Here is a 24,218-nt window from a genome sequence, read left to right as displayed (position 1 = left end):
GAACAAATTCGAGGGTGCACACAAGATGACAGAACAAACCGGCTAAAAAGAGCACACAAAACAAAATGGGGTCCGAGATTATGGTGATTTAAATGGTTGAGCTCAATTGCCTGACCTGCCGAGTATTTCCAGCATTTTCTGCTTTTGTATCGGATTTCCAACAGCTGCAGTATTTTGCTTTTGTGACTTTGATGGGGATTTCAGAGGGCAGCTGATTGGGGCAGAAGAGGAAGATCCCAAATTTGGCCCATGTCAATTGGTCCATTGTTCAATTGCTCTGTGTATGATTATGAGAGTCTGGTAGCTGATCTGTGCACACTGAGATTGATTGGTTAAGCCTGGGTGTTGATTGCGAGCAAAGTAAGCAGACACCACAGAAGTTACTGGAAGCTGAGCTGTAGGGATGAGTGCGGACATTTTGTGATTGAGGAGATATTTTGAAACTGTTGTAAATAAACCTGTTGCAAACTTAGAAACTAGTGCCATCTCTACATTGCTCTGAGATATATAAAATAAACAACAAATCTATGTTAATTTAGCTGAACCTGAGGCAATATGACATTAGAATGGTCCATGGCCAACTGTATCAAATGAGGGTAAAAGAAATAAACCTGGTTTCCTTCTGCTGACCTTTCCTGTGACCTATGCTGGAAGTTACAGATATAAGGATGTCAGCCAAAGGGTTGACTTTGGCCGTAATACCCCATATGGCCAGCAGTGTGCGCCATCTACAAGATGCACTGCAACAACTTACCTTCGACAGCACCTTCCAAACCCACAACCTCTACCATCTAGAAGGACAAACTCCCAATCCTGAGAATTCACATATCGAACTAAATCCCCTTAGGATGGAGGAACGAGAAAAACTGGGATGAGGAGGTTAAGGGGAAATTTATTCAGAGGCTCTCAAAAGTTGTGGGATTTTGATAAAACAAATAAAGAGAAACTGCTTCCACTGGTAGAAGGTTTGGTAACCAGAGGACACCAGTTTAAGATAATTGGCAAGGTGGAGATGAGAATATTTTATACGTTGTGAGTTGTGTTATATGTAATGAGCTGCCTGAAAGGATGTGAAAATTCTGAAGGGAATTGAATAAATAAATGGAAAAAAAATGCAGGGCTACAGGGAAAGAGTAGGAACATGGGACTAATTGGATAGCCCCTTCACAGAGTTGACAGAGTCATGATGGGCTGAATGGCCTCCTCCTGTGCATTTAGGTTCTCTGATTATTTAGGTTCAGTCATGAGTAATGGCCACTAATTTGAGGTTTTGAGGGGACGGAGTTGTTCAGCAGCCAACGAGTCAGGCATCTGCTTGAACCAGGAGTCTTGAGAGGATTTGAGAAGGTGCAAGGGCAAAGGGAAACCTTTTCAAAACCCACTGCTGAAAAAGCAATGGCAATTTAAATGAAATGGAGACCGGCTTACTCAGGACAGAGCAGGGTTCAAATCTTGGCAGGGCCTTGCCGTTCTGGTTGGCTGGTCTTACATGCTTAATGAACCGGGGCAGGGGAGATTAGGAGAAAGTAGCTGGAATCTCTAACAAGTGTATATCTGCTAGCACCTTTTGTTCAGACATATTAAGTATGATTTTTTGTTTCAGCCAGGAAACCCTTCGAGTGGCAGTAATAGCTGCAGTCAGTTCTCCTGTGCTGTTCCTTGCTGTCTAGTCTATTCAGTCTAATTGGCAGGAGCAATGGTCTCATGTTAACCAGGAATCCTTGTACGCTACAGGGAATGAGTTAAGACAGGTTAATAAAAGTGTTCGAATCATAACATCCGTATGAGATCCTGTCATCATCATCTTTGTGGTTTCAAATAATTTCTCAGTGTCTTGGACAGGAAATCACAGACTGATTAGGAAATGTATATGCTCTGACTGGAACATTTGAATGTGTCCATAATTTATCTTGCTATGTAATATTAATGTGTGTTCTCCTTAAAAATTTCCTTTGTCACAAAACTGAACGCATTAACACATCCATTAAAGCCGTGATACATGAACTGATAATGCACAGTTTAGCTTCACCTCCTGTGTTTTCCGATAAGATTTTACAGATGAGTGCAGTTATAAACTTACAGGAGACCGGAAAAAAAATAGCAAATCGGTGGCTTGGAAAAGCTGCGGGAAAAGCAGAGGAATCTCTGCATCTGTGCGAAGATAAGATTGACTAAAGATGTTGAGTCTAAGCACCACCCCCCCCTCAGAGCTCCTCAGCTAAATGCTTTTGGATGCATTAATAAGCTAGGAGACATGCCTGGCAGTAAAGCCCAATGCGATTGTAATCCTGGGGCAATCCACAATGCTGTCCCTTTGGAGGAGTGGCCCAATTATCCCCATAACCTTGCAATATTTTCCCTTTCAATACACATCACTCAACATTGAACGTTACTATTGAATCTGCTCCCACCACCCTTTCAGGCAGCGCATTCCAAATCGTAATAACACCCCATGTGAAACAAAAATTCGCCTCATCCCTGCCTTGGTCTCTTTTGCCAGCGATCTCAAATCTGTGTCCTCTTGGCTACTGGCTCTCAGTGGAAAGAGCTTGTCCTCATTTATAGTCTCAAAATCCCTCATGATTTTGAGCACCTTTATTTAATCTTCCCCTCATCTTTTCTCTCTGAGGAAAACAGAAAAACAAAGAAATCATTGCATGAGTAAAGACGGAGAAGACGAGTAAAGATGGAGAAGATATGAGTTCAAATAAGACAGAGTTCCCACAGCTCAGGAGCCACCTCTGTCTCAGTTCCATGCTTGCACATCTTTTTAATCTCTTATTGTGTGATGTTGAAGCAGAACAGATTTAGAGGGGGAGGGATAATTGGACCAGTGCAATCATGATTCAGTACTTCTTTTGAAGTTCTTACCTGTTATTCTAACGTAGTAACGATGTTATTACCCACAGATAAATCATAAAAGTTACGGCCATTATGAAGCAAAGCAGAGTTGTTTGGAGTCCAGGGTTTTTGCTGTAGAGCTGGGGACCTGAATCTGAGGTGTTACAGCACCACCACTGGCAGAATTGTGTAATTACAGTGTGACATGTTTACATAAGCAGTTTTGGTATAAATGCAGACATAAGGTATTATGAAAATAAAAAGAATAAAACACTGCGGATGCTGGAAATCTGGAGTGAAAAGAAAAAGTGCTGGAAGTACTCAGCAGATCAGGCAGCATCTGGGCAGAGAGCAGCTGAGTTAACATTTCCGGTCAGTGACCTTTCATCATCAACTTTAACCTGCTGAGTATTTCCAGCATTTTTTGTTTTTATAACGAAAATGAAGTTGGCCCACAAGTGTGACAAAAGCATGACAACAGGAAGTATAATTCTGTAAACAAAAAGCATAGACAGGTGAAGAACGTTTTAAGTAAGTGATAGAGTTTTTTTGTTTGCTCTACCTGAGAGTTGCAGGTTTGGAAAGGGCTATTTTTGTATGATTGCCTTACTGATGGATAAGTCCTCAATCACAGCATATTCACATGTCACAATCAGCGAGATAAGCGGGAGATAGTGGTTCTGTCACTGGACTAGTAATCCAGAGGCCCGGGCTAATGCTCTGGGAACGTGGGTTCAAATCTCACCACGGCAGCTGGTGGGATTTGAATCCAATTAATAAAATCTGGAATTGAAAGCTAGTCTCAGTCATGGTGACCGTGAGACTATCATTGATTCTTGTAAAAACCCATCTGGCTCACTAATGTCCGTTAGGGAAGGAAACCTGCCGTCCGTACCTGGTATGGGCCTACATGTGACTCCAGACCCACAGCAATGTGGTTGACGCTTAACTGCCCCCTGAAATGGCTGAGAAAGCCGCTCAGCTCAAGGGGCAATTAGGGATGGGCAACAAATGCTGGCCTTGCCAGCGACACCCACACCCCATGCAAGAATAAAGAAAAAGAAGGGGACGAGATGAATGATGAACCAGGATGTGGATTTAAGTCCTAGGTGAGATCTCGGGAACTCGGTAGTTCCTATATACATTGTTTGGAGAGGTGGAGAGCTTGGAGGCCCCTGAGCTAAATCATCGCAGGCAAGCCTGCTGTGTACATGCTCATGTACCTCTCGTGTGACCGTGCCAATGTGTTCCTTCTTTGTGTGTGTCTGCCTGTGTCTTGGTGCTCGTATGTGTGCAGCTGTGTGTGTACACATGCATGCCTTTGCAAGTGTGTGGGCCTTGCTGACAGGGCTGACATCTATTACCCCCCTCCAGTTCCCTGAGCTGGTGATGGTGTAGCCACTTTCTCGATCCATACTTTGTGGTGGTTTGACCACAACTGAGTGGCTCACTAGGCCGTTTAGAATCAGCCAGGTCGGTGTGGGTCTGGAGTCATATATAGGCCAGACCAGGTAAGGGCAGCAGACATCCTCCCCGATTGGACGTTAGTGAATCAGATGGATTTTCAATAACAGTCCAACTGGTCACTTTGGTCAAATTTTGCAGATTTCTATTTTTTAACTGAATTCAAACTCTCAAGCCACTGCAGTGTGATCTAAACTCACTACCCTCTGAAATAGTTATCCAGTGGCATAATCCCTGCAAGTCCATGCACAGTGTGGTGGCTCATAGCAACACACACTCATACCTGTGCCATGTCCACATGCGTGCATTCCTGTGCGTGCCTGTGTGTATATCTATGTGCTTGGGTCTGCTTCCATTCACTTCTAGAAGCACTTAATTAGCTGGAGTCTCTTAGCAACTCTTAATAACATAACATAAGAGCTTAAGATATAAGGAATAGGAATAGGCCATACACCACCTCAAGGCTGCTTTGTCGTCCAATTAAATCATGCCTGATTTTTTTTTACTGAAACTACTCCTTTTTGCTTGTCCTTGATTCTCTTAGTGCCTCAAATTCAATTGCTCTCTTCAGCAGCTGAGCTCTCTCGGGTAGCGAGTTCCAAAATTTCACAGCCCAATACTGACAAAATGTTCCTCACCTCAGTCCTAAATGGCTGACCCCTTTTTAACCCACCCACTTGCACAGAATTAAAACCAGGCCCATTGACTGCTCCGAGAATCTGACTGCACATTATCCAGCCTCTCTCCTCCGTCCCCTCCTGAAAGCATTGACCCTTTGTGGAGATTAATCTCTACTGGTGCCCAGAGCCCTCCAGTACTGGCCCCAAGTGCGCCCATTATAGGAACAGGAGGAGACCATTCAACCCCTCTAGGCTGAGTGGTAGGGTGGGTAGAGTGGCAGGTTGGTAGAGTGGCCTTGCCTCTGTAACCCTTCATACCCTTGACTAATAAAAATCTATCAGTCTTAGTTTTGAACACCTCATTGGAGCCCCTCCCCGACACCGCAACCCCCAAAATCTACATTCCACTACCCTTTGTGTGAGTGTTACAGAGCACACACATCTGACGTGCGATTTAAAAGGTTAGTTACAGACAAATTATTAAGAGGGCTGATCAATATAAGCAAAAACACTGCCGTGGTATTTGTCTCATCGCCAGCCCCCATAGAAAAACTTATAGCGAGTCCTTGGATTGTCTGTATTTGTGGGAGGCAGCCAACTCACTTTTGGGAGATTTTGGGCTGTAGCCAACTAACCTCCTGCATATACTCCTCAGTGTCTTTAAACTTAATAAGAATTGAATAACAACTTTTTTTTTCAAAAGACAAGGAACGATGCATAATGGAAGTCGTTTTCGGTCTCTGCTAACATTTGTTTAAATTAGGGACTCTTAGCCATCTCAATCAGTCAGCCATCTTTACAGACATGGGTTGAGCCATGGCTTCCCTAGGATTACCTATATCTGAGACAAAGGCATTTCCAATTGAGGAGAAATGACACTGGGTTGGGAGTATACAGTATTGAGGTATTCCAAAGGGAATTGGATTGCTATATGGAAAGAATGTGCAAGGTTACGGGAATTATGCAGTGGAGTGGGGCTAGGTGGAATGCTCTTTCAGAGAGCTAGTGCAGACTCAATGGGCTGAATGGCCTCCTGCACTGTAAAGATTCTGCGATTCAGTATAATTATCTTTACTCAATATTTGTTCGTCCAACAACAGTTTATTACGGTGGATTTAATAATTGCGTGTACTTTAAAATATTATTGGCACGTTACGACTAGCTTGAGTTACCATCTATGCTATCTTTTAACCTCAGTTATAAGCTGTAATATACAATTGGTTTTATAATAAACATATTAAAAAGTATTTACAAGTTGTAGTCTCAAATCTATATTCTCTCCAGAGCCCGCGTACAAAATAACAATATTCTAGGATTGTAAGGTAGAATCCTAAGAGCGGATATTGGGAAACTCCACAATAGCTCCGCCTGCTATCAAGAACCTCTATGTATGTTCTATCCTAAGATAAATTTGTTGGCTTGGAGGCTCCTGGGAAAGTGGAACTTCTATTTGAGGATAGTTGGCCTAGCAGATTATGTTCCTTTAATGATTGGAAATTTCTTTCAGTTGTGATTCTAAACTAGCAATCAGCTCAAAGGAATAGGTTTACCTTGTCAGGGGTTAAAGATAGTAGAACCATTAACATGAGCAAATGAGCCCTAAAATCATCCCTGAACAACCCAGCTCTGGTTATAAGATTGTGGCCCCCCCGCCTTGTTCTGGACTCTGCCACCAGTTTCTCTCTGTCTGCACTATTGAACCTTTCAAATCATCTTAAAGACTTCAATTTGATCACCTCTTAATCTCCACTCTCATTGGTGAGAGTGGATCATCTACAACATGAAGAGGGCTTGGCCTGAATAGCCAAGTGGTTATGGTACTGGGTTTGTAACCCAAAGATCAAGAGTTCAAATTTCTAACTGTTTTGCTTGGCCTAAATAGCCAAGTGGTTATGGTATTGGGTTTGTAACCCCAAGATCAAGAGTTCAAATCTCACAATGACAAACTATGAAACAATGTAACTTCATCTGAAACAGATGGAAACAGGTTTACTCAAAAGAGTATCAAGAGTTCAAATCTCACAATGGCAAACTATGAAACAATGTAACTTCATCTGAAACAGATGGAAACAGGTTTACTCAAAAGAGTATCAAGAGTTCAAATCTCACAATGGCAAACTATGAAACAATGTAACTTCATCTGAAACAGATGGAAACAGGTTTACTCAAAAGAGTATCAAGAGTTCAATTCTCACAATGGCAAAACTATGAAATGATGTAACTTCATCTGAAACAGATGGACACAGGTTTGTACTCGAAAGAGTTACAACACGAAGAGGTTATGGCTACCAGGCTAGACCAAGCCTGCTTCCATCTGTGAGAAGCTCAATACAATTATGAAATGAAACTAGTTCATTAACTTAATGGATGGTCTACATGCAGTTGGACTTAAGCAACTTTGAACTATCTGATAGTTTTGTGCCTTTTTTACAGTAAGTTCTCCTTTTGTCCTGTTGCTTGCGTTGGTTAATTCAAATTATCGGATGGTTTGTTAACAAGTCAAAGTAATTAGGAGCATAGTGGTGCAATTGAAATTTGGAGATTGTATTATATGTGACAGCTGCCTATACAATCGTTTAATAATTCAAATGCATTAAACCTCATTAATTAAATCAAAGGAGTTTCGATTAGTCCCACTTGGGGGCCAGGGGAGAACAGGAACACAGCAGTCTTTGTACGCTGGTAATACTGTGGAGTCAAGGTTTCCTCCAACTGGAAGGTTGAGGAGAACAAATCTATCAATTTATGCCCCTTCCACATCCCAACTCCCTTATCCTGTGAACACTCGAGCATACTGAACAGATCATACGGGAAATTAGCATCCTGTTTGACCCACGACCGAGCTTCAGAACTCATGTCTAATGCATTACTGAGACCGTTTACTTGCTGCCAATCTTGAGTTACCAGAACTTTATATCCAAATTCATGTTCCCACAGGATTCAATTATTTCAATGTCCTCCACCCTAGTTTCCCATCTTCCATCCGTAAACCTCAAGTTTGTCCAAGGCTCAATTGCTCGTAGCCTGTACTGCTCGTTCCCGCTGACTGACATCAGCCCACTCACCCTCGTCATGACCTTCAGAACCTTCCATGGCTTCGTGCTCTGCGATGCCTTCATCCAGCTCCAGCTCACTGCCCTCCCTCATCCTCTGATTCTGATCTTTTGTGTAGCTCTTTCTCCATTCTCCCCCTTATTGCTGGCAGATGCTTCAGCACTACCCTCTAGAACTAGCTGCTCAAACCCCTCCAATCTCTCCACCTTTTTAAAAACCTCCTGAAAATTGGTCTTTTTGACTCAGCTTCTGGCCAGCCTTTCTAATTCTTGCACCGTGGACTGCTGTTCATTCTCTGGGAGGATTTCTCCATTAAAATTCCCAGCTGCATTGGTGGGCTTTGAACTCCTGTCTCTAGGTCATTAGTCGCGGATTATTAGCCTCTGAATTTACTAGCCCAGTAACACAGCATCCAAGTCCATCCTACAAACAGCATTGAGATAACATAGAGGAATGTATTAGCTAGGACACTGGGATTGATCCCGATGCCGCAGGACCTTTTAATCCCACCTTTAATGTCTCATCTGAAAGACGGCACCGTCTGACAGGGCAGCATTCCCTCAGTCCTGCACTGGGATCATCAGCCTAGATTTTGTGCTCAAGTTTCTGGAGTGGGACTCAAACCCACAACCTGCCAACTCAGAGGCAAGAGTGCTGCCCATTGGCTGAGCCATGGATAAAAATGTTTTCATGAGGATTCAGGACAGGTCAGAGCTTTGGATGAAGAGCAGCTGCTGCAGTTGGCAGAAGAGTAAGCTGGCTGAGTGTGTGTCCACTGGAGTTTAGAAGGATAAGAGGCGACTTAATTGAAAACCTTTAAGATCCTGAGGGGTCTTGACAGGGTGGATGTAGAGAAGATGTTTCCTCTTGTGGGAGAATCTAGAAGTGGGGGGGGGGGGTCACTGTTTGAAGATAAGAGGCCGCTCATTTAAGACATAGATGAGGAGAAATTTTTTCTCTCAAGGGGTGTCGAGTGTCTTTGGAACTCACTTTCTCAAAAGCCGGTAGAAGCAGTGTCTTCAAATTTTTGAAGGCAGAACTAGATAGATTCTTTCGAAAAATAATAGCTCATAGTGCAGGGGGTAAAATATTAGCCTGGATAGAGGGTGGCTGGCAGAAAATAGAGAGTATGTATAAATGGGTCTTTGTCTGATTGGCAGGATGTGATGAGTGGAGTCCCACAGGGGACTGTGCTGGGGCCTCAATGTTTTACAATTTACATCAATGACTTAGATGAGGGGAGCGAAGGCATGGTGGCTAAATTTGCAGACGACACAAAGATAGGTAGGAAAGTATGTTATGAAGAAGACATGAGGAGTTTGCAGACAGATATGGATAAGTTGATTGAGTGGGCAAAGATCTGGCAGATGGAGTATAATGTATGAAAATGTGAAGTTGTTCATTTTGGCAGGAAGAATAAAAAAAGCAGAGTATTACTTAAATGGAGAACGGCTAGAGAATTCCAAGGTGCAGAGGGATCTAGATATTTTTGTGCATGAGTCATAAAAAGTTAGTATGCAGGTACAGCATGTAATCAAGAAGGCTAATGGAATGCTATCCTTTATCCTGAGAGGAATTGAACATAAACATAAGGATAAAAGCAAAAAACCGCGGATGCTGGAAATCCAAAACAAAAATAAAAATACCTGGAAAAACTCAGCAGGTCTGACAGCATCTGCGGAGAGGAACACAGTGAACGTTTCAAGTCCGTATGACTCTTCAACATAACTCGAAACGTTAACTGTGATCCTCTCCGCAGATACTGTCAGACCTGCTGAGTTTTTCCAGGTATTTTTATTTTTTTTTTATAAACATAAGGATGTTATGCTTCAGTTATACAGGGCATTGGTGAGACCGCACCTTGAATACTGTGTGCAGTTTTGGTCTCCTTATTTACGGAAGGATATAAATGCGTTGGAGGTGGTTCTGAGGAGGTTTACTAGATTGATACCTGGAATGAGTGGGTTGTCTTATGAGGGAAGGTTGGACAGACTGGGCTTGTTTCCACTGGAGTTTAGAAGAGTGAGGGGTGACTTGATTGACGTATACAAGATCCTGAACAGCCTCTGCAAGGTGGGTGGGGAAAGGATGTTTCCTCTTGTGGGTGAGTCCAGAGCTAGGGGGCACTGTTTTAAAGTTAGGGGTCGCCCTTTAAGGACAGAGATGAAGAGAAATATTTTCTCCGAGGGCTGTGCAACTTTGGAACTCTGCCTCGGAGTGGAGGCGGGGTTATTGAATATTTTTAAGGCAGAGGTAGGTCGATTCTTGTTAGGTAAGGGAATCAAAGGTTTTTGGGGGGGTCGATGGGAATGTGGCACTCGAAACACAAACAGATCAGCCATGATCTCATTGAACGGTGGAGCAGGCTCAAGGGGCTGAATGGCCACCTTCTGCTCCTAGTTCATGTGTTTTCATAAGGGGGCGAAAGGTTATCGGGGAGTAGGCAGGAATATGGGGGTTGGGGTTACAATCAGATCAGCCATGATATTATTGAATGGTGCAGCAGGCTCTAGAGGCCAAGGGGCCTACTCCTGCTCCTAATTCATAAGTTCATGTGATACATGGACTGAGGCAACAGAAGTGTCAGCAACAGAAGCTCCCAGTGCTCATTAACAGTTCAGCAGGGGAATGTGACATGCAGCCCTCGATCCCTACTGTGCTGCGTCTCTCCTGCCTCGCTTCTGCTCCCCGCACCTTTCGCAGCGCACCTGTGCTACACTAACAAATAAAACCTGCAATAGCTTCGGGCTATCGGCGGCGTGTGTCGGAGGTATTGCCGGAAAGGAAATGAGTAACTCAAAAGTCCAGATCGAAAGTGTAAACCTGTGGGTTTCTCCCTAGCGGTGAGCTTGGAGGCAGGAAGGGCGTTTAATCAGGCGGGACAGTGGTGTACCGGAACCCTGCTGCCTACCCACCTCTGCCCAAATTAGGTTTTGGTCAACCTTTCCACCCCTCCTCCAGTTGTGACCCTTCAGCAGCCAATTAGTGACCACTTAAGGGCCTCATCCCCCCCATCTGTGGCATTAGCCCATGTGGCGGGCAGGATAGGTGAGCCCGTGCGGGAAGCTTGTCACCTCTGGGGTAGGGGCGGCCCCTCAACCAAAGGCGCACAGAGCCTGATCGAAGGACTGGACATCATGAAGGCGGGTGAGGGGGGAGGGGAGGAGGGCGGAATTCTGTAGTGGTGGGATCTGGCACATAAAGGGTTAATGTGGGACTGAGTATAGTGTACCAGCTACACAGTGATGTAAGAAAGCACATGACCCAGAGCCAGGATCAGTCTTCGTGATGGGTAAAGACCTAGATGGGAGTCAGCTCCATACCTGTGCCCTCTGCTGTAAATATGTATACAGGTATGAGTTGTTAATAAGGACTTCTTGTTAACGTACCCTAGACTACAAAGCCTACTTCATGGTGTCTGAAGCGGGGTTCTTCAGAGCCTGCTGAGAGCTACCTTCCTGCCCTTGATGCTGACACCCTTCCCCCTGTACCCCTCTCCCCATGACCCCCCACCCGGTGAAACCTCCCCCCCCCCCCCAACCCACCCACCCAACCAACCAACTCTCCGCATTACTTACCTGCTGCTCTTCTGGCAGCAGCCACGGCCTCCCCAGTGGCGCTGCTGAGCACAAAAGCTGCCGGCCTCTGATTGGCTGGCACTTGGTAGGTGAGGCCTGGAAGGCCCGTGGCTGCCCTCGCCACTGCCTGAATGCCTTGTGGTTCGGCGGGCCTTCCCAAAAAAGAGGCAGCGTGGGTCCCTCGCCGGCTCTCCAGCTGGCCGACGAGAATCCTGACGCCTCAACAAGGTTCCGCCCGCAGAATCTAAAAGCACAGGTGGAGGCCATTCAGCCCATCGTGCCTGTGCAGGCTCTCTGAAAGAGCTATCCAATTTGTCTCCACTCCCCTGCTCTTTCCCCATAGCCCTGCAAATTTTTCATATCAAATACTTACCCAATTCCCTTAAGAAGATAAGAACTTAATAGGAGCAGGAGCCTTCTCCGCCCTTCAATATGCTCATGGCTGGTCATCAGCTTCACTTTCCCGGCCATCCCCATATTCCTTATGTTGTATTTTTTATATATCTCAGATCCATGCGGAGATGACACTAAGTTCTATGTGTGGAACCGCTTTTATTCACCAGTGTTTTAAAATGTCTGCTCCATGCTTCAGCTCTGGTTTCCAGCTCTTTCTACAGTTTATTTATTTTTCTCTGAGTCCACACCCAGGATTGACCAATCGAGCACAGTGAGCGTCAATAGTAAACAGACTCTTATAATCAAACGCACAACAATTGAATATTACATCTTTATTCCCTAAGGGACTAAAAAACTGTCTGTCTCAGGCTTAGTCTTTTGAAAGTTACTATTGAATCTGCTTCCAGGCAGCGTATTCCAGGTCACGACTTGGTGCGTTTAAAATGGTTTCCCCATCTCCCCTTGTGTAACATTGGAACTTTGCTTTTTTGGTTAATTTGCAAGAGCTGATTTTTGAGCTTGGTAGGGGAGGGGGTGATGCAGTGAGTTAACTCGAAACCCTGTCACCTAAACCCGAGTTGAATTCCAGACCAGATGGGAATGATCTGCAAGCTCTTCTGGCTGCCAAGATCCAGTTCCAGTCCAGTTCCTAGTTGCAAACCTGCTCCTAAATTGGCAACCTTACTCTGGGAGGGGAGGGGTGGGGGTCTGGCTGGTGTGTGAAATGGAACCTTGATGCCCGTGTTATAAAGGGTGAAGTAAGATTGAGGTGAGAACATGCCTCGCGCAATAACAACGAAAGGCCACTGTTTAATAAATAGTGAATTGGCTTCAATCTAGAAGCAGCAGCAGAGAAAAGGATTTTTGTATGAATGGTTTATGAAACTCATTTCACATTTAAAAACCCAATTTCAACCCAATTGTTGCTTTTCACTTCCCTGACGTCTGCCTCACAGGGGAAGCACTTGGTATTAAGATAAAGCACCTAGGAAAGTAAATAACGTGAGGCCTCCAATAACACCTGACTGTGTCCAACACAGGAACAAAAGCTGTCCTAACGTTTGTAGTTGCAGCAATTCTGGAACAGCTTCATTTTTTTCTGACCATATGTCCCTCCTCTAAAGGAGCTGTGGCCTGGATTATCCCACCCGGATAATCCGGGAGGGCAGAGTCAGACATCTCCTGGCTCCACAAACCCAGCCCAGGAGAAACGGCCCTGGAAGTTGGGAGTTCCGTTCCAGGGTGTAGGTGCTCCCTGGGATTCAGGACCCCGGAATGAGTGCGCTGACTGCCTGGTGCAGAGACGGGCTGCGGGGGGGAGAGGGGGGTGGTGTGTGGCGGGAACCCTGTCTCGGTGACCCGGTGCTGCATTTGGATTCTTTACACGCAAAACAGAAAAATATAAAACAGCTCTCATGCCTCACCTTCCACATCCATACCAACCCATGCCATTCCCACACACACCCCATGGCCCCTCATATCCCCCATGCCAACCTATACCCCTCTACCCACCCCAACATGGCCCTTCATACTCTCCACCTACTCCACCATGGCCTCTCATACCCCATACCAACCTATACCCCTCCACCCACCCCACCATGGTCCCCCATACCAACCTATACCCCTCCACCCACCCCACCATGGTCCCCCATGCCAACCTATACCCCTCCACCCACCCCACCATGGCCCCTCACACCCCATGCCAACCTATACACCTCTACCCACTCCACCATGGCCCCTCATACCCCATGCCAACCTATACCCCTCCACACACCGCACCGTGGCCCCTCATACCCCATACCAACCTATACCCCTCTACCCACTCCACCATGGCCCTTCATACTCTCTATCCACCCCATCATGGCCTCTCGCACCCCATGCCAACCTATACCCCTCCACCCATCCCACCATGGCCCTTCATACTCTCCACCCACCCCACCATGGCCCCTCACACACCATGCCAACCTATACCCCTCTACCCACCCCACCAGGGTCCCCATACCCCCATGCCAACCTATACCCCTCCACCCACCACACCATGGCCCCTCATGCCCTCCATGCCAACCTATTTCCCCTACACACCCCCAGCCCTCATACTCTTCATACCAATGTATGCTCCTCCACCCACCCCATGACCCTTTATAGCCCCGTGCCAACTTAGTGTCAATGCATGCCACCCCATACCCCACCCACCATCCTTTGCCTTACATCTATCTGCCAACTCACCCAGTATCCACCATGGGCAGATGTCAGGACCCCTGCAGAGAATAAATAAATAAAGTTCCAAGTTTCTACTGCCGAATTTATTTTTAAAAGAATGCAGTCTCATTCATAAAAACCTATTTACTCCATTTACATTCCTTAAACTACATTATCCCATATAACAACAAACATTTCATCCAATTGCATAATCCTTTATAAAAACAAGTATTGGAATTCATAGTCCCACTTCAGAGAGTCCATTAGCACTTGAAGCAATCAAACTATGAAATGGCAGGCACCCTACTGTGATAATGAACTGTTGTGAAATCAGTCATGCAGCACTAATCCAGTAATGGCAACCCTAAGTCAACAGAGTGAAATAGCAAGCAATCAAAACTTTTTAACATATGGGACAGTTTTTTTTTCAAAGAGTTAAAGGGCAGGAGTTTTAAATGCCTTGACAGCTTGACATTTCCTCTGGGCAGTTCATTTTGACACTTTTGACTTGTGTTTTCAACAGTTCCAATGAGCTTCACAGTTCCAATGAGTATATGCACTTTTTACATACATTCATGCCTCCTTTTAGAAATCACAAAGGCACCTAGCCTTCCCCAAAGGTGTCCCAGGACCATACCCAAATGGATACCTTACCTCTCCAAAGGTTACCCTGACTATCTACTAAGTTCAGCTCCTATCAAGTTGAATTTGCGCATGTCGGGGTTCAGACACCTATTATGACACAGCCGATGGTAAAGGCTGAGTTGTTCAAATCACAGAGTGAAACCTGAAACAACTGTCATTACCCATTTTTGTCATTTACATGTTTCGAGATGCTGGCTTTGAATTCAGTTGTAATAAGATCACCGAGTCTCAAGAGGTTTTTTATAAAGCTAAATTAAACATTTATCATACAAGAAAGATTGTAAACACAGACATGCATTTACAAAATTACTACTATAATAACTACAAAAATCCCCTAATTAACCTGACTCTCAGTTATATCCCCCGTTAAGGCAACAGTAAATCTTATAGATTTAAAGAGACACCTGGCAAAGCACAACCTGGACAGTGACATTCAAAATGAGTTTCTTTCAGCTCTGGGTCCTTGCCAATAGCAGCTTGAGACTTAACAGGCTGGGGGCTTCTCACACTTGTTGGATCTTAAAATGCCTCTACCTTACACACAATCTCCTTTCTACATATCTTTCTCTTTGAATGTAAATTTTCCATTGTATCACTAGGCTTTTAACTTTACCTCTTCTAACAATAACATCCTTTCATCCCACCAATTTTATTAAAAAGCTGAAAAAAACTAAACACATTGCTTGGACTCTTCTAGCTAGGTGCAAGATTTCACCTGCGGCCTTGAATGATTTCTTTTAACAAATGTAAATTTACACTTTACCTTCTACCCTCCTTACATTTACCTAATTAACATCTCAAAACTACTATACATCAAAGCACCCAGATCAGCTGGCTTTAATCCAGTTAAGACACACACATGCAAACACCCCACTAAAACTCTATTTTAAAAAATAATTTCCAATAACATTATAGACATTAATATCTCTTCATGACACACCTCTCATACCGAAATTACACACGAGTGAGGCAGCTGCTGATTTATATGGGCAGCTGCTCCTGCGAAATGCGCATGTGCAAATCCCGACCCAGGCTCATTTCTGCTCCCGCCAAAGTGGTAGGTGCTGCATTTGAGGGCAGATTCGCGCCCCTTCCACCCTTTTTGTCTCGAGGAGATGCTTTCCATCAATGTGAAAATCCAGGTCCATGTTTCTGCATTTTGCCTCCTGCAGAGGGCGGTGTTGCTATCATATATTTGTTCAATAAGGGCAGTGTTGCTGTTTTATGCTTTCTTTCAAGAGATGGAATTATATTTGCGTCTATTTTTGGGACTGTTTTCCTGTATTACATCCCCTTTAAAAGGGCAGTGCCAGTGAATTATGCTACCTTCACAATGGCTTGTTTCAAACTTGCCAGATCTACTTGCGCTCAACTCTCCTCCATTTTGGCCATGGAGCAGATTTTGCAACAATAGGGCAACATCTAGAGCACTAGACTTTTTTAGGGTCACGGTTCCCAAAAGACGCTATTCATGTCTTTTGCCTTTTGGTTGCCGAGAGACAGGGAGAGGAAGTGGATCGCACAGCCCAATGGGCTGTAATAGAGAGTGAATGACAAGGGAAGCAGCTCAAGCGAAAACATGATGGCTCTTCGTAATTCAGTGGCGGCACTCCAAGGACATTGCTTATTAACTCCAACCATGTTCCTATAATGCAAGTTGTTAGCTCAGTAATGGAACTTGTGACAAAGTCTCGCACATAGTCCTTGTTCATGGTCGAAAGTGCTGTTGAGAAGCAGATCTGCCCTGTTATTAATTCCAATGTATAAACTTTGATGTTGAGGAAGGAGGAGTCTGCATTTATATAGCGCCTCTCCCAATCTCAGGGAGTCCCAGAGCGCTTTATAGCCAGTGAGTTAGTTTTAATGTGTAGGCGCCGTCACAATGTAGGAAACGTGGCAACAATTTTGCACACAGCACGATCCCACAAACAGCAGATGTTAACGATGGCCAGGTCATCTGTTTGAATGATATTGGTTGAGGGATAAATATTGGCCAAACCCCTACAAAGAATTGGCCTGGTCTTCTTTGACTTAGTGCCATACTGATCTTTAACGATCACGTCAGAGAGTGGGCCAGGCGTTGCTTTAATGTCACGAAGACAGCTGCGCCCACACTGCATCAGCCTAGATTGTGTGCTCAAGTCTTCGTGTTGGCACGTGAACCCGTGGCCTTCGGACCCAGAGGTGCGGGTGCTACCCACTGAGCCGCAGCTGGCTGTATTCCTTGTTGTGGGACTTGAACCCACACTGTACTGAGTCTAATCTCGCGTGTCTAGGTTTCTAAGATGGGCCCCGAGTGATGCTTTGCACTGGTTAAGCCTTGCTGCTCGAGAGGTACAGTGGAGATTTCCCATAACTCTGTGAACGTATTTCCTCTGCTTGTGTTGTGCTGATTTGAGTTTGCTACCACCTGCTGACTCCTTTGTTCACTATTTTTTTCCCTGCAGACTCTTTTCCCAAGTCCCGAGGAAGGCTGGGAAATCTACAGTTCCGCCCAGGATCCCGATGGGAAGTGCGTATGTGCGGTAGTGGCCCAGCGGAGTATGTGCTCACGTGACGCACGGAGTAAGCAACTCCGACAGCTGCTGGAGAAGGTACAACTTGGGCATTATTTAACGGAGGAGATGGCCTGATTCCCCTCTGACCACCCTCTTGGGTAGTACCTTCCAGGCTATAATTCTCCTCATCTCCCCCTCTGGCTTATTTGTCAACTATCTTAAATCTGTGTCCTCTGATTATCGTCCCTCCCACCGGTGGACACAATTTCCCCCTATCTAAACGCCTTGATTAAATTTCCCCTTAACCTTCTCTGCTGCAAGGAGACAACCCCCAGTCTCTCCACAGTGCCTCATCCCTGCTGCCATTCTGCTACATCTCACCTCTATCCTCCCTGGGGTCTTGACATCCTGCAGTTGACCAAAGAAGCTTCACCCAAGCCAGCGGAATTAGAAAGTTTGTGCCTCTTCGCTCTGGTCTACTGCTGAACCCAGGCACCAGACTGAATGGAGAGAGCCCAGGACAATAAATCATCAAATTTTGCACTCCATAACCTCTCAGCAGTAATAGCAGACTTCTTAAATCATTGTCGTGCTCACATATTAATGCATGCCTTTGAAAGGAGGAGATGAAGTGCTTTGCAGGTTAATTAACAGGCAGGAGTCAGTGGAAAGTATATTATTATTTCATATCTTCAGGGAATAGCATGCGTTTAGAAATGTTGACCCTGGTTGATTGTCAAATATCATTTAATTATCTTAATAATGTTATCAGTTCTTTCTATACTCAGACTATGTGACAATTAAAGTGAAACCTTTCCTTGGTTGAGTAAACAGTCCATTGTCTAGAGTGGTGTTTAATTTAAGTATGAACCAGGTAACTATGCAAAGTCTACATGGGTCCAGGCTGAAGAGACCACTGACCCAGTCCCAGGTGGTCAGGCAGAACAGGAAAGTTCTTTTTATTCTTTCATGGGATGTGGGACAAATTCCCAGTTACCCTTTATTAGGCCATTTCAGAGGGAAGTTAAGAGTCAACCATGTTGCTGTGGGTCTGGAGTCACATGTAGGCCCAGACCAGGTAAGGGTGGCAGATTTCCTTCACCCTAAAGGGGCATTAGTGACCCAGATGGGGTTTTTTACAATGATCAATGATAGTTTCGTGGTCACCATTTAAATTCCAAGTTTTATTAATTGAATTTAAGTTCCACCAGCTGCCGTGATGGGATTTGAACCCCATGTCCCCAGAGCCTTAGCCTGGGCCTGTGGATCACTAGCCCAGTGACATTACCACTATGCCACCGTCTCCCCCTAATAAGGGCTTTAGGCACAAGAAATTGGGCCCCTTTGCGCACTCTTGACACAAATGCCAGTCAGGGCTTGGCTGGGATGGACTCACCTTGGAGTCAGAATGTCGTGAGTTCAAGTCCTCCTTCAGGCACGTACCACCACGTGGAGTGCTGCACTGTCAGAGACGCCGTCTTTCGGGTGGGGGGGGGCAGGGGAGGGTTTAAAACTGAGGCCCTGTCCGCCCCCCCAGGCGGATGCAAAAGATCCCACAGCACGATTTTGAAGAGGAGTGCAGAGTTCTGCCTGCTATCCTGGCCCACATGTATCCCTCCGTTAAGCTGGTCAGTATCACGTTGCTGTTTGCGGGAGCTTGCTGTGCGCTGGAGTGGGACTCGAGCCTGCAGGCTTCTGACCCCTGAGACAAGACCACTACCTGCTGAGACTTCTGAAACAAGATTGCCTGGGTTGAGTGGGAAATTTAATTCCAACCACATCAAGCAATTTTTTTTAATTAATTAATCCTTCGTTCCTACCATTTTAGCAGTTTATTTTTATTTTCCTTAGCTGTCTTGTCTATATCATTTCTCATAAAGGCAGTATACAAGGCTGCCTAGATCCCAGTCCGCAGATGTGCCTGGATGTGGGACTGTGTGCACATATGGCATTTCCCTGCTTCGTTCGTGTGGGAATAGAAGTGGGGCAGAACCCTTGCTCGCTCTTGCAGTGAATGAGGGGGAAATAACAGCCAATCCAACTCCTGCCCTACACAGAGAAACAGGAGGAGGCCATTCAGCCCCTTGAGCCTGTTCCGCCATTCAATGTGACCGTGGCTGATCGGTATTTCAGCTCCATTTATCCCCGTCTGCTCCATATTCCTCGGTACTCTTTCCCCGGCAAAAAAAATTCTAACCGATCTCAGTCTTCATAGCTCCAATTGTCCCCGCAGCATTCACAGCCTTTTGGGGAAGGGAGTTACATGTTTTCCAGGCCCAGCATAACCCCTTCTGCACTTGTGGAAAGACAAACAATATCGCTACAGAATAAGTGGCAGACTAATCACCTTAAACTCAGCAAATGAGGAGGCTGGCTCTTGGCTTCAGGGTTTTGCATTCGCTTAAATAAGTAAATAAAAGGCCGAGTTAGGCAGATTTTTGACTGACAAGGGAGTTGAGGGCTATTGGGGGCCAGATAGGAAAGTGGAGCCAAGGCCACAATCAGATCAGCCGTGATCTTATTGAATGGCGGAACAAACTCGAGGGGCCGAATGGCCTACTCCTGCTCCCAGTGGCCTCCTTCTCTGCTGGGTAACGCCACCTGCTGGATCTCCACTGCTGTGGCAGGAGGACAGGGGAGCCCCTCCATTGCGGGGCTGGGGCGATATTAAGTGGGATTCCTGTTGGATCCTAGTCACCTGTTTGTTGGATCCTGTTCCTACGCTTGTTGTGAATAGTGGCCGATTTGGTACCAATGATAGAGTTGAGTAGCAGACGCTTCATAGATAGAAACTCTGCATTTATGTACAAAGGTACTCAGCAGCAAGTAAACACGTGCTTACGCACTTCAAACTCTATCTCTACACTCTACCAGCTGACTACAGCCCACAAACTACAGAGGTAGCCCACGCTACTCCGCTATTGGATACTAAGATCATGTGATCTTCCATTATAGCATTCTTCTTAAAGGTGTATTACACATCAGATTCCCACTCCTGGGGTGGAATCTTGCACTTCCCTCCCCTCCCCCCAAGCTCCTGGCAGTGGGCTGGCAGGTGGGGGAAGAGTAAAAGGGCCGGGGGGGCGGTGGGGGGTCTTTAAAATTGGTTGGGATGGCAGGGGTGGACTTGCCTGTCACCATCTGCCTCCACTGGTATTTTACCAGACCTGCTAGCCTGTCCCTCATGAAGCCTTGGGCTTACCTGCATGTTCGATAACATGGCTTCTCTATGGTAGGAACTGTCTGCAGTCCCAGTAGCGGCCACCACTCTTGGTGGCGCTGTTGGAACAAAAGAACTTCTGGCTATCTGATTGGCCGACAGCTTTTGGAGGTGGGACCGCCTCCCCAGATGGGACCAATAGTTCCACTCTGAGCCAATGAATGGCCCAACGGCTGTTAAATCGCTGGGGTGAGGGAGTGGGGTGTGGTCACCTGGCAAGCAGAGGTGTGCTTGCTCTCAGCTTTTCAGCCAATAGCGCTGGGCCGCTGCCTCCATGTAAAATTCTGACCCTGTTGCCACCCATGATCATTGGTCAAGGACACATCTGTCGCGAGGACTTCCGCAGTTGAATAGTGCCTGGGCACTCCCTTGCCAGACTGACCCACACTGACTGAATGAGAAATCAGTGCTCACAGAGCAGTACCCCTGCAAAGAGTCAGCGGCTTCAGGAGAGGAATGGGAAGAACGTTGTCAGAATGAAAGGGTGCTGGAGGGCACTCTGCTATTAACCCTTTTGCTGATAGGTTTTGGTGCCTGAGCGAACTCCTTTTCTTCTTCTGTCCGAGCTCAAGGCATTCAGCAGTTTTCACAGAGCAAAGATTTTCTGAGTTTGTGCACCCTCATCGACCTCATCCCTTCCCAACACCGAACGCCCAAAACTGAAATCAAAGCCTTAGTTTTCAACCAACCAAATCCTGAGGATAGGAATGGAAGAAAAGCGTTTCATCCTGGGTTTGGGGCCCAGACGGGATTCTTTGGCGTTTATCCATTCTCCCAAAATAAGCGCCTTGAGACTGTAATTGGTTAAGATCATCACTCTTTATTTACGGCAACTATATGCATATTGGGACCTCTGTACCAAGCGAGAACATCTCCCTCCAGATCCCTGTTACTCAGTCATGTGATGTTACATCATCATTACATCAGCATCATGTGCTTCGAATGTTAACCCTTTACTCTACCAAAAGGGCGAGCAATTGCGTTTCTTTCTAATAGGCGTAATGTTTTCATTTTGCATTAGGGATGGGAAAAGTGCAAGAGGATGAAGGAATTCCAGGCAATGGAACTGTTTTATTGCAGTGGTGTTTTTTTTAATATTTTTGGCATGTTTAACGTCGTGGAGGTCCCAACATGCTTCACTGCAGCGGTATCACCAAAAAAATTGACAGAGTTGCACAAATGATATTAGGGGCTAGTGTCCAAGAGCTTGGACTGCTGAGGCTTTATAAGGCTCTGGTCAGACCACATTTGGAATATTGTGAGCAATTTTGGGCCCCGTATCTCAGGAAGGATGTGTTGGCCCTGGAGAGGGTCCAGAGGAGGTTCACGAGAATGATCCCAGGAATGAAAGGCTTAACATATGAGGAACGTTTGAGGACTCTGGGTCTATACTCGATGGAGTTTAGAAGGATGAGGGGGGATCTGATTGAAACTTACAGAATATTGAAAGGCCTGGATAGAGTGGACATGGGGAAGATGTTTCCATTAGTAGGAGAGACTAGGACCCGAGGGCACAGCCTCAGAGTAAAGGGAAGACCTTTTAGAACAGAGATGAGCAGAAACTTCTTTAGCCAGAGAGTGGTGAATCTATGGAATTCATTGCCACAGAAGGCTGTGGAGGCCAGGTCATTGAGTGTATTTAAGACTGAGATAGATAGGTTCTTGATTGGTAAGGGGATCAAAGGTTACGGGGAGAAGGCAGGAGAATGGGGTTGAGAAACTTATCAGCCATGATTGAATGGCGGGGCAGACTCGATGGGCCGAATGGTCTAACTTCTGCTCCTATGTCTTATGGTCTAAGAGGTGGGTTTTAAGGAGCATCTTAAAAAGGGGAGAGGGAGGCAGAGAGGTTTAGGGAGGGAATTCTGGAGCTTAGGGCCCAGGCAGCTGAAGGCACAGCCACCAATGGTGAGATTATGAAAACCAGGGAGGCTCAAGGCTGGAATTAAACACAGATGCCCCGGAGGGTTTTGGGCTTGGTGGAGCTTACAACGACGGGTGTCTTGTCACATTAGTAAATGTTTCATTGTCAGAGTGAAAACGTACCTGACCCAGGGAGAGTTTTTTTTCCCAGGGTCAGGCAACCCTTTGGGATTTCAGCTGTGCGACTTGAGTCTGACTGCTCCACCTCGGCCATCTCGAGCCCAATGTGCAGCCACTGCCGTGAAGCATTGTTTTGTGATCGTTGCTGAAGGTTATTTTCAGGATCGTTGTTATTCATTATCAATGATCAGACAACCTGACAGCAGAGAGGGATCTGCTCTATTTGGGGCCAATTAGTTAACGGACAGATTTTGGTAATAAGTTGGCAGCATATGTTGCTGCCAGTGACTGGAATCTGTAATTATATTGAAATAATGATGACAGCTGGGCTTCAGAAACTTAATAGCCAAAGGAAGAGGCAATGCTAATGAGAATCAGTAGAGTTTACATCCACACCTGCAGCTCTCAGCCCAAGGTAATCACAACACTGAATTCTGAAATTCCAGATAATTTTCCTCCCATACAAATTTTACAGGATATGTATTCAAATTATTTGTTATTCATTCACATTAGCCAGAATTCCAATCGACAAAATTCCAAGGAAAGGAATCTCTTCATTCCACTTCTATTCTATAAAATTTTAGGAAATTAGACCCATTGTAGATATCTAATGGATTAGCCCTTTCTTGTTCACTCTTGGACTTCATTCATAATTCAGCAAGAGATAGGATTCCCATTATATGCAACCCCCTCATATCTCTTCCAATTCACTCCCTTATATAAGCAATTCTTGAACCAATTCCCATTCATTCCCAACTCTGTAATACACTAATTAACCTAATCTCTTCCCCACTGTACATCATATTCCAAGTATGGGATCACTAATTCCCACTCAGTTTAATTTTACAGATTTACAATGGACCATCTCCCCTCTCATTCACCCTTCCTATGTTATAATGGTGACTACAATGCAGAAGCACTTCATTGGTAGTAAAGTGCTTTGGGAAGTCCTGAGGTTGTGAATCTCTCTCTCTTTTTCTCACTCCACTCTCACTCCCCCTCTCACGCTCTCTCTCTCACTCTCTCTCATACACACTCACACACTCTTTCTCACTCTCACACTCTCTCTCACTCTCATTCTCTCTCACCCTCTCACACTCTCTCACTCTCTCTCTTACTCTCTCTCTCACTCTTTCACACTCTCTCACTCTCACTCTCTCTCACACTCTCTCTCTCTCACTCTGTCTGTGACTACGCAGATATTCATGGGCTCAGTCATTTTCCAATTCTTCCCATTATATAGAATGTGAGAACCGTACATGTTTCCTCTCAATTAAATCAATTCCATTATTGCATCCAAGAACAGACCCCAGCAAAGCAAATTGCACAGCCTCATAGAAATTATCTATTTAAATGAGTTCTTCCTCAGTTTGTTCATTTAACTTCCAAATGCAAATATTCATGTATGTACAGCCACAGAATATAGAAAACAAAGATTATTTATGGCACAAGAAGGCCATTTGGTCCATTGAGCCTGTGCTGGCCACAGGAGCTAACCAGCCTACTTCCACTTTCCAGCTCCTGCTCTGTAGCCCTGCTGGTTATGGCATTTCAAGTGCATATCTAAGTTTTTTTAATATATATTATTAGGGTTTCTGCCTCTACCACCCTTTCAGGCATTGAGTTCCAGATCCTTTCAACCTGTGTGACAAAATCCTCC

General features: G+C 45.4%; 1 protein-coding gene across 5 annotated transcripts in view; it reads left to right on the top strand.

Moving 5' to 3' along the window:
* olfm2a (olfactomedin 2a) overlaps positions 1-24,218 on the top strand; it is a 702,739-nt gene that overhangs the window by 599,610 nt on the left and 78,911 nt on the right. For all 5 annotated transcript variants that reach the window (XM_041177083.1, XM_041177082.1, XM_041177080.1 and 2 more), the window contains exon 2: positions 17,245-17,391. In XM_041177083.1, the coding sequence (XP_041033017.1) occupies positions 17,245-17,391 (147 nt within the window). The remainder of the gene's footprint in view (positions 1-17,244; positions 17,392-24,218) is intronic.

This window comes from Carcharodon carcharias, chromosome 30 (assembly GCF_017639515.1).
Source record: "Carcharodon carcharias isolate sCarCar2 chromosome 30, sCarCar2.pri, whole genome shotgun sequence".
NCBI classification, from domain to species: Eukaryota; Metazoa; Chordata; class Chondrichthyes; order Lamniformes; family Lamnidae; genus Carcharodon; species Carcharodon carcharias.
This window is presented reverse-complemented; position numbering and strand designations above follow the sequence as displayed.